Source organism: Carlito syrichta, unplaced genomic scaffold (genome assembly GCF_000164805.1).
Source record: "Carlito syrichta isolate Samal-C Ts95f unplaced genomic scaffold, Tarsius_syrichta-2.0.1 Scaffold111498, whole genome shotgun sequence".
Classification (NCBI taxonomy): Eukaryota; Metazoa; Chordata; class Mammalia; order Primates; family Tarsiidae; genus Carlito; species Carlito syrichta.
Window position 1 is genome coordinate 171,092 of NW_007055594.1, and position 11,212 is coordinate 182,303.

General features: G+C 50.3%; 1 protein-coding gene across 2 annotated transcripts in view; it reads left to right on the forward strand.

Annotated features, from left to right (window-relative positions):
* Positions 1 to 5,527, forward strand: part of CUNH19orf47 (chromosome unknown C19orf47 homolog) — a 26,624-nt gene extending 21,097 nt beyond the window's left edge. Inside the window, exons 7-9 of one of the 2 annotated variants that reach the window (XM_008069896.1) lie at positions 1,239 to 1,391; positions 3,506 to 3,576; positions 4,218 to 5,527. In XM_008069896.1, coding sequence (XP_008068087.1) covers positions 1,239 to 1,391; positions 3,506 to 3,576; positions 4,218 to 4,709 — 716 coding nt within the window. In that variant the 3' untranslated portion in view covers positions 4,710 to 5,527. The remainder of the gene's footprint in view (positions 1 to 1,238; positions 1,392 to 3,505; positions 3,577 to 4,217) is intronic. The other variant, XM_021718083.1, reaches the window with a different exon arrangement.
* The last annotated feature ends 5,685 nt before the right edge of the window (positions 5,528 to 11,212 follow it).

Genomic DNA, 11,212 nt, shown 5'->3' on the forward strand with positions numbered 1-11,212 from the left:
CTGAGCCCGTGGGTTCGAGACCCACCTGGGCAACTTGGTGAGACCTCATCTCTACAATAAATCAAAAATTAGCCGGGCGTGGTAGCGCGCACCTGTAATTCCAGCTACATGGAAGGCTGAGGTGGAAGGATCCCCGGAGCCCAGCAGGTCGAGGCTGCGGTGGCTGGGAGCAGCCACTGCACTCCAGTCTGGGCGACAGAGTGAGACTCCAACTCAGAAAAAAATAAAAATAAAAAAGACCTTCCGTCTGATGATCTGTTACTCTAGTGATAAAGCCCAGTCTTCCCCACATGGCCTCTAGGGTCCTGTAATGTGGATTCATCTCTTGCATCTCTCCTTGTTGCTGGCTCAGCTTCCCTCCAGCCTCCTTCCCATCATGGGGCCTTTACCCCTCGTGTTCCTTTTGCCTGGAGCCGCTTCCTCCACAGATTCTTCCGTGGTTGATGTCTGTTCCTCCGTCTCAGCCTGAAAACTGGGAATAGACCTCCAGACTCTGGACTCCCAAGCCCTCCTCTCCCCATGCTCTGTGCCTTGGTCCCTATAACACCAACCTAATGGTGTTGTAAGGCATGTGTGGAAACTGAGGTCCTAAGAGCTTCATGTTTCTGATGTCCACTCCCGTCATGGCCTATCTACCTTCACTGCGGTCTCCCCTTTGTCCTGCATGTTGAAAGTGCCTCACTCCCTTCTGGCCTTTGATTTGTGTGCCACAAGCAAGAAAGTTAAAATTAGTGTATAAAATACTGAAATGATGGTGCGCCTGGGAGTGACTTGCTCTTTTACCCCTCCACATATTTGAGGGTTTTTTGAAAATTGAGGTATAATTTACTTATGCACAATGCACGACTTGTTAGTGTGTAGCTTGATTACTTAAGAAGTGGGAGCCACCCTACCCGGTTGGAGTTCTCGAACTTTTCCACCACTCAGCAGGTTCCTCCTCTGGGGTATGTAGGCTGGGCAGGGGGTGAGCCTGCTTGGGACAGAGCCTCAGAGAGCCTGAGATGCCTGCCACAGCCTGGGGATTCTGAGCACCTTCTGTGACCTCACGCCATTGAGATCTCTGAGTTTCTGTTTTTTAGTCAGTGGTGATGAGGATAGTTTGGAAGATAAGAGATTCCAATCCTGCAGATGCTTAGAGATAAATGACACCTGTGTGTGCCTTCGCCTGGCGTCCAGTCCCCACCCCAGGAGAACATTGCATCCCAGAAGGTGCTGACCCCTCTTATCACCTCCCCCAGCAGCCCTGGCCCGCCGGGAGGAGGAGAGCCTGGCTATTCCTGCCAAACGGCGCCGGGTCACTGCTGAGATGGAGGGAAAATACATCATCAACATGCCCAAAGGCACAACCCCCCGGACCCGCAAGATTCTGGAGCAGCAGCAGGCGGCAAAAGGTATGGCCATCATGGGCTTCAGTGTGGAGATTGGGCTTACCAGTGCTGTACCACACGGGGCCAGCCATGTCCTCCAGGCCATGGCTGAGAAGCAGGCTCCAACAGGGGACCCAGGGGGTCTAGGCCAAGGGTACAGCAATGGTGGCCACAGAGGAGGAGGTGCATCACCTCTGCTCTCTCATCCTGCAGTTAGTGTAGCTGACTTGGTGCCTCTTTTCCTGAGGGGCGGGGAAGGATTCAGCAGTGGTCTGCCTGTAAGTGAGTGGCCATGCCTGGCCAACGACAGGTGTCACTACTGTTATTAGCCAGAGGATACTAGGGAGAGTAGTTGAAAGCTAGGGCTTGTAACTAGGAGTACAGAGATGGTCTTCCTTATGACAGGATCTTTTTCAAATATTGGACAGATGCTTCTCAACTTAAGATGGGTTATATTCCAATAAACCCATTGTAAGTTCAACATACCCTTAAGTGGAAAATGCATTTACTACACGTAACCTACTGAATATCTTAGCTTAGACCACCTCACACATGCTCAGAACACGTTGTTTTTATAGAGCTTTTTTTTTTTTTTTTAGTAGGAGTCTCTGTCATCTGGGCTGGAAGGCAGCATGCTCCTGGCTACTGCAGCCTCAACCTGCTGGGCTCAGGCGATCCTTCTACCTCAGCCTTCCAAGTTCTGGACCTACAGGCACATGCCACCATGCCCGACTTATTTATTTATTTATTTCTTGTGGAAATGGAGGTCTCACCAACTTGCCCAGGCTGGTCTTGAACCCATGGGCTCAGGCAATCCTCTCACCTCGGCCTCCCAAAGTGTTGGGATTATAGGCGTGAGCCACCGTGCCCAGCCTAGAACACTTTCATTAGCTATAGATGAACATGTCACCCAGTAGCACAGTACACTGCAGTATCAGTTTTCTGCCTCACAATAGTGGGCTGACAGGAGCTTCCCAGCATCACGAGGGAGTACTGTATTGTACCGAGTATTGCTAGCCCAGGAAAGATCAAGATTCAACATTCAAAGCATGTTTCTACTGAATGTGTGTTGCTTTTACACTGTACGGAAGTAAAAAAAATTAGAAGTCAAGACATCACAGGACGGGGACTATCTGTCTATGTTCTCATGGAAAAATCATGAGATGCTGCTGAAACATATGCAATAAAAACAGCCTCTTTCCTCTCCAGTCTCCACCATCAGTCATTCATCTTTCTAGATCAGTATCTGTGTATGTATATATGCCCATATGTCAGCAGCTTTTCTTTCTAAATCATAGATAGCATCATCCTGAGGTATTGGTCTATACAGCTTTATTATTGACAGCTTTTCACATTAGTGCATGGACATCTACTTAATTCTTTTTTTTGAGTTGGGGTTTCACTCTGCTACTCAGGCTGGAGGGCAGTGGTATACTCACGGCTACTGTAGTCTCGACTTGCTAGGCTCAGGTGATCCTTTCGCTTCAGCCTTCCAAGCAGCTGGGACTACAGGTGCACACCACCATGCCCAGCTAATTTTTTTATTTATTGTAGAGATGAGGTCTTGCCAAGTTGTCCAGGCTGGTCTCCAACTCCTGGGCTCAGGCAGTCCTCTCTCCTCTTCTTCCCAAAGTGCTGGGACTACAGGTATGAGCCACTGTGACTGGTTACTTCATTCTTTCTTTAATGGACTTTTATTATTTTCCATAGTATTAATGTACCATAATTTAGTAACATTCTTCTACTGAAGGACATTAGGTTAAAATTTGGGGAGAGGACTTACTACCATTCGTCAGATTCTCTCAGAGGCCTCTGACCCCAAGAAGTAAACTGGATGAATAGGAATTAAGAGCTTTTCTCATGCACACATTTTACGAATTTTTACTAAGGTACAAGGAATGTGAGTGTCAGTTGCAGTTGGTCTTTCCCACATTTGACCCTAGCCAGATGTGAGTGGGTTGAGGTCAGTGTGAGCCAACATTGTGGACATAACACCTGACTCAGCAGTCTGGGCTTGCTGTACCAGAGCTGACAGTGTCTGGGCTAGTGTGTTGTCTCTCTCTTGGTATCTAAGATATCTTGGTATCTTAGTATATCTTGGTATCTATGGTGCCTGACCCAGCACCCTTCCCTCCCAGGTCTCCACAGGACGTCCGTGTTTGACCGCCTCGGTGCTGAGACCAAGGCAGACACGACAACAGGGACTAAAGTGAGTTGGTTATGGGGGAACAACTCTGGGCTCAGACTCTTGTCTTCCTATGTGTCTTCCTGATGCCTCCACATCTCACCTCCAATGTGTCAGGGTCTCACTGTGTCACCCAGCCTGGAGTGCAGTGGCATGATCATGGCTCACCACAGCCTTGACCTCCTGGGCTCTGTCCATCCTCCTGCCTCAGTTTTCCAAGTAGCTGGGACTACAGGCGTGTACTACCGTGCCTGGCTAATTTTTGATTTTTGGTAGAGATGAGGTCTTGCTATGTTGCCCAGGCTGGTCTCGGCTCAGGCAGTCCTCTCGCCTTGGCCTCCCAAAGTGCTAGGACTACAGGCATCAACCACTGTGCTTGGCTGTTCATCTCCTTCTTTGTCACATCTACTCCCATTTGACTTTCAGGTCTCAGTCCAGAAATTCCTCTCCCAGGGAACCTTCCCTGGATTTCCAGGCAAGGTCAGGTGCTTCCTCTGGGCTCCCCTGTTCCCTGGACTCTCCCCATCATGGCTGTCACCACTATCTAGGGGGTCACTGATGGGTATTCCTGTCAACTGTGAGACCCAGGAGACCCAGGCACAGAGGAGGCACCATGAGTATGTGTTGAGAAACTAAATGACTTATTCTGTCTGTGACTTCCACAGCCCACAGGAGTCTTCAGCCGCCTTGGGGCCACCCCAGAGATGGATGAGGACCTGGCTTGGGACAGTGACAATGACAGCAGCAGCTCTGTTTTGCAGTATGCTGGGGTTCTGAAGAAGTTAGGACGGGGCCCAGCCAAGGCCAGTCCCCAGCCGACACTGACTGTCAAAGCCAAGGCCACAAGCTCAGCAACAACAGCCACCACCCCGACACTGCGACGCCTGGCTCTTTCACGCCCTGGGATGGATAGGAAACCAGAGACCCTGTCTAAAGTCAGCATCATCCAGAGACTGGGCAAGACCGCCCTTGTGCCCGAGGCCCAAGACAGCCAGGTCACGAGCACCAAGAGTAAGTCCTCGGCTGAGGTCAAGGTCACCATTAAAAGGACTCTGGTGGGGTCCCGGGGGAGCAGCTCCAGCGAGGGCCTTGGTGCCCAGATGGACCACGCAGGCACTGTGAGCGTGTTCAAAAGACTGGGCCGCAGGACCTTCTAGCCCACATGTGGGGCAGGTGCAGGCCACAGACCCATGTGTGTCTGCCCCAGTCCCCTCCAGGCTTCTGGCTCCGTCACTCCGCCCTGCCAGCTCCTGTATGACACTGCTTGTCTCCCTCAGGTGTTCTGGGATCCTCCCCATTTCTTCTAGTCTGGGATGGTCATTGTCACCCAACCTTGCCCGCTCTGGGACTCTCCCGTCTCTCATGTCATCTGTGCTCCCATTTCTGGCTGTGGCCTGGGCGGAATCCACTTTTCTACCTCTCCCAAGTGCCGAGGGCCCTTTTCCTCTCTACATTCCCCCTTCCTCCCTCTCAGCAGTGTCTGCTGCCTCAAACCCCAACTCCTCAGCCTCCCTGTCTCCCCACCACCCACAGAGTGGGTTTTGTCTGGAGGGGCTCACTTGTTTCCCACCCGCCATCTTCCCTCAGTCACCTGTACCTCCCCCACTGTTTTAACGTCTCTCTCTTTCCCTCTCTTCACTCTGTTCATTTCTCTTCTGTTTTCTGTCCCGGTGGCAAGGCCCGACTGTCCGCTGCATCCTGCCCGACCCTCCTGCACCTCCGGCCTCCCAGCGGCCCCCTCGTCGGCGGTGGCGTCGAGCCTGTAGAGACTGTTAGCCGCCCTTCGCTCCCAGGCTGGAGGGACCTCCCCAGACCCAGGGCTGTGGCCAGGGCACCTCCGTTTTCCAGCGCTGGGTGTCTTTTTCTCTGAAAGTCTGTGGTGGGTGGTGGGTGGTGGGTAACGGGCACTGGGAAGGGAGACACGTACCAAGAGTGAAGACAATGGCTGTTTTAATATATTTTTGTGACTTTCAAATGGTTTTCCTCCCCTTCTTCAGGGCAGGTTGCAGGACTGTTTTCACACCACGCAACCTGTGGTGGGACACCAGTGAAAGGTTGACCCTATCTCTGAAGGTCAAACTTCCTGCATACAAGTGGGCTACATCTTTGCTGTCGGCCCTGAGTCGAGGGGAGCAATGGCCATGGCCACCATTCAGTTAGACCACCTCCTGTCCCCAGCAAACTGCAGGGGTTCTGTCACTCCACCTTGCCCTCACAGGTTTCACCTGTTCCTGCCACTCTGTTTGTTGGCGGATTTCCAAAAGACAACTTCATTGTGAGGCAGCAGTGTCCATTAATGTGGTCGTTCACGCCTCACTGCTGCACAGCCCCTCTGAGCCAGGAAGTCGGCAATGAGCAGGACAGACCTGGGCCTCGCCCATGTGGCTGTGGCAGTGAAGGTATAGGGAGAGATGAGAGGATGTGACGAGGGCCAAGTCAGGCGTTGGGGCTAGGAAGGCCTTTTGGAGGAGGTGACATGTAGGCCGAGCTGGCAATGAGAAGACATGGCTTTGTGGAGTTCAGGAGGAGAGACGTCGGCTGGCGAACAAGGAGGGACCTGCTGTCCAGCATGAGGGGCAGGTGGGCAGACGGGAGCCAATGGCTTGGGGCAGTGTGACCAAGGATGAGGAAAGTGGACGGGACCCCAAAGCACTGACGGGTTTTGGAAAGTTTGAATCAGGGGGATGCTGATCAGAGTTGCTTTTAGGATCACTGCTCTGGCTGCTGTGAGGAGAATGGGTAGGTAGGAGGGCAGGCCTGGAACACTGAAGCAGTCCAGGCAGGAAATGAGTGACTGAGTGACGCCATGGCTGTGAGGAACAGGGCAGAGGGCGGGAGCAGGGGATGCTTTGGAGGGAGAGCCGTGGGGTGTGCTAGTGGGCTGGAGGTTGGGGCGGGGTGCGATGGAATTCACATGGCCCACCTAGATTTTAGACCTGAATGTTTGGGGAAATGACTGTTGGCAGAGGTGGGGAGACAAGGGAGGAGCAGGTCCGAGGGAGGGGGCCTCTGTTGTGACTGCTTTGTGAGGTACCTGTCAGGGCTCCAGATAGAGATGTTGAGCAGGCTGCAAGGGATTGGGGGGCCACCTGGGCTGGAGGCCCACAGCAGTGGGCAGTGCTGGGATACAGCTGGAATAAAAGCCAAGGGCCTGGTGATATCAGCTGGAAAGGCAGCATAGAGGCTGGAGACAACCCAGAAGGGAGTTAGGGACCCTTTCCCCATTTGGAGAACAGGATCTGATAAAGAAGACGGCTGAGGAGTGGTCAGGGCATTAGGAGGAGAATTAAGAGAGCAGGTGAAGGAGGGATTGGACCTCATCCCTGCATTTATTTTCATTGTGGGAAAATAGACATACTGTGAAATTGACCATTTTTTACCTTCTTTTTTTTTTTTTTGAGTCAAGATCTCACCCTGTTGCCCAGGAAGGTCTAGCCTGGGCCCTCACAGGGAGAGGGTCTGTCATTGCTCCTTACTGCTGTCCCTCATCCTGAAGTCTAGCCCAGGACACTGCATGACACACAGTAGGCTCCCAATATGACATAACAGAAAAACTAAAAACAAATGGATAGTCAGTTTTGGCAGATGAAGTTCTGGAGATGAATGGTGGTAACTGGGTATTTAACAATGCAAATGTACTTAATGCCACTGAACAGTATAGTCAAAAATGTTTAAAATGGCCAGATGTGGTGGCTCAAGCCTGTTATCCCAGCACTTTGGAGGCTGAGGCAAGAAGATTGCCTGAACCTATGGGTTCAATACCAGTCTGGGCAACATGGCGAGACCTCGTCTCTACAATAGGTAATAAAAAAAATTAACTGGGTGTGGTAGCACGTACCTGTAGTTTTAGCTACTTGGAAAGCTGAGGCAGAAGGATTGCCTAAGCCCAGCAGGTCAAGGCTGCGGTGGCCATGAGCACTTCAGCCTGGGAATGAGACTCCAACTCAGAAAAAAAAAAAAAGATTAAAATGGCCGGGTATGATGACTCATGCTGGTAATCCCAGCACTTTGGGAGGCAGAGGTGGGAGGACTGTCTGAGACCAGGAGTTTGAGACCAGCCTGGGCTATATAGTGAGACCTCATCTCTACAAAAATCAAAAACCCTGAATTGTACCCCACAACTTTAAAATAAAAAAATTTTTAAAAATTATCCAGACATGGTGGTACATGCCTGTAGCCCCAGCTACGCAGGAGACTGAGGTGAAAAGATTATCTGAGCTTAGCTGGTTGAGGCTGTGGTGGCCATGAGCGTGCCACTGCACTTCAACCTGGCAACAGAGTGAGACTCCAACTCAAAAAAAAAAAAAAAAAAGAAAAGAAAAGAAAAGAAAAAAACCATATATAGCTCACTTACCACACAAGGCTTAGCTGTGCCAAATAAGTTAGTCATTGTAGTCATTGTTGCTCTTTCTTTTCTTTTTTTTTGAGTCGGAGTCTCATTGTCGCTGAAGCTAGAGTGCAGTGGCACAATCACACCTCACCGCAACCTTGAACTCCCGGGCTCAAGCTATTCTCCCTCCCCAGCCTCCTGTGTAGCTGGGACTAGAGGTGTGTACCACCATGTCCAGTTAATTTATTTTTTTATACCAAAGTTTCTGCAGTGAAAAGTGCTTCCGATGTCCTTTCCCCAGAGGTCACCAATGATACCAATTTCTTGTGTAATTCTTCCAGAGAGATATGTGTATACACCCATACAGCAGCAGAGCACATATACATACAAACACACACACGTATTAATAGTCTACTTATTAGACCAGTTTCTTTTTTTTGGAGTTGAAGTCTCACTTTATCGCCCACGCTAGAGTGCAGTGGAACGGTCATGGCCACCGCAGCCTCGACCTGCTTGGCTTAGGTGATCCTTCTACCTCAGCCTTCCAAGTAACTGGAACTACAGGCACACATCACCACGCCTGGCTAATTTTTTGATTTATTGTGAGATGAGGTCTCGCCAAGTTGCCCAGGCTGGTCTCAAACCGGTGGCCTCAGGCTGTGCCTCCTAAAGTGCTGGGATTATAGGTGTGAGCCACCACACTACTTGGAAGGCTGAGGCAGAAGGATTGCCTGAACCCAGCAGGTCAAGGCTGAGGTGGCCATGAACACTCCAGCCTGGGAGTGAGACTCCAACTCAAAAAAAAAAAAAGAAAACCTGGTTTAGACCCGTTCCTTTTTAAGGGAAATTCCAGTTGTTTCCAGTCTCTTGCTGTTACAAGGAGGTTCTGATGAATAACCTCCACATGTGGGATCACTTCTGGGGTAAATTTGAAGAACACTGATGGCATCATTGAAGTGCAAATACTGATAATGGATAGCAGGTCTGAACTCGGCTTTCCCTCAAGATTATTGGCATTCAGCCGGGCTCGGTGGCTCAGCCTGTAATCCCGCACCTTTGGGAGGCTGAGGTGAGTGGATTGCCTGAGCCCGCGGGTTTGAGACCCGCCTAGGCAACTTGGCGAGACCTCATCTCTACAATAAATCAAAAATTAGCCGGGCGTGGTAGTGCATGTCTGTAGTTCCAACTACTAGGAAGGCTGAGGTGGAAGGATTGCTGGAGCCCAGCAGGTCGGGGCTGCGGTGACCGGGAGTGGCCACTGCACTCCAAGTCTGGGCGACAGAGTAAGACTCCAACTCAAAAAAAAAAAAAAGATTATTGGCATTCTTCAGGTTATTGATTTATATTGTGGCCACCCCATTCATACAGGAATGAAAAGCAGCTGTACTCTTGTCACTGGAGGCCACAGAGGAATCGGATCAGGGGATGCTGTGAGCTGACATTGACTCCTGCCTTTGTGCCAGAAAGCACTAAATAAACGCCTGGCTAAGTTGATAGACTTGTCAAATTGTGAGGGCAACATCACGGTAGGCAGGGACTGCCTATTCTCATCCCATAAAAGTGAGGCAGTGGAGATGCAGTGAGCCCAGGGCTCCTGCTTAATCGCAAAGCCATACTTGAAGCAGCCCAGGTAGAATAATACTATTTGGATGGTGATCTTGGGACAAGGTCACATCCAGACATGTCACCTCCTCTGGTAGCTCATAGCAGTGGATACTAAAGCCAGATAAGAACTTGCAGGCCAGGCTTAGTGCTCATGCCTATAATCCCAGCATTTTGGGAGGCCAAGGCAGGAGGATTGCTTGAGCCCAAGAGTTTGAGACCAGACTGGGCAACATACAAGACCCCTATCTCTACCAAAAAAAAAAATAGCAAGTGTGGTGGCATACACCTGTAGTCCCAGATCCTGGATGGCTGAGACAGAGTATCCCCTGAGCTCAGGAGATCAAGGCTGCAGTGAGCCATGATCATGCCACTGCATTCCAACCTGGATGACAGAATGAGACCCAAACTCAAAAGAGGAAAAAAAAAACTTGCAGTGCCTATGGCAGGCAGCCAGGGCCTAGGCCAGCCCCCTCACTCCTTCCTCCAATGCCTAAGCCCCTGGTACTGACATGAGCCAGAAGTTGAGTTGCCACGACCATGACTCTTTCTTTAGGGATCTGATATGACTTAGTTTGTTAAGTGCTGCTCTACAACCTGCTTTGTGAACTCCAAATGAGAGCTTTACAAAATCAGAGCAAAACCTCCTCTTTTGTTTTCTAAGTAATAGGCTTTATTTTTTAGAACAGTTTTTAGAGTTACAGGAAAATTGCGAAGGTAGTACAGAGAGTTACTATATACCCCACAACCAATTTCACCTATTTTTAATATCTGACATTGGGTTGTCCATTTGCTACAATTAATGGATCAGTATTGATCCATTAGTATTAACTAAAGTCCATAGTTTATTCAGATTGCCTCCGTTTTACCTGATGTCTTTTACTGTTCCAGGATCTCATATTATATTATATTGTCAAATTTGATAACACAATGTTGCCAAACATGTTGACAGATAAGGAGTTATCCTGGCGGGGCTCTGTGGCTCAGCCTGTAATCCCAGCACTTTGGGAGGCCAAGGCAAGTGGATTGCCTGAGCCCATGGATTTGTGACCAACTCAGGCAACTGGGTGAGATCTTATGTCTACAGTGAATCAAAAATTAGCCAGGTGTGGTAGTGTGCACCCACAGTTCCAGCTACTTGGAAGGCTGAGGTGGAAGGATCACCGGAGCCCCGCAGGTTAACGCTGGTGTGGCTGTGAGTATGCCACTGCACTCCAGCCTGGGCAACAGAGTGAGACTCCAATTTAAAAAAAAGCCAGGCTTGGTGGCTCAGCCTGTAATCCCAGCACTTTGGGAGGCTGAGGTGAGTGGATTGCCTGAGTCCGTGGGTTCGAGACCCACCTGGGGAACTTGGTGAGACCTCATCTCTGCAATAAATAAATAAATAAATAAAATAGCCTGGCGTGGTAGCAGGCACCTGTAGTTCCAGCTACTTGGAAGGCTGAGCGGAAGGATCCCCGGAGCCCAGCAGGTCGAGGCTGCGGTGGCTGGGAGCGGCCACTGCACTCCAGTCTGGGCGACAGAGTGAGACTCCAATTTAAAAAAAAGCCAGGCTTGGTGGCTCAGCCTGTAATCCCAGCACTTTGGGAGGCTGAGGTGAGTGGATTGCCTGAGTCCGTGGGTTCGAGACCCACCTGGGGAACTTGGTGAGACCTCATCTCTGCAATAAATAAATAAATAAATAAAATAGCCTGGCGTGGTAGCAGGCGCCTGTAGTTCCAGCTACTT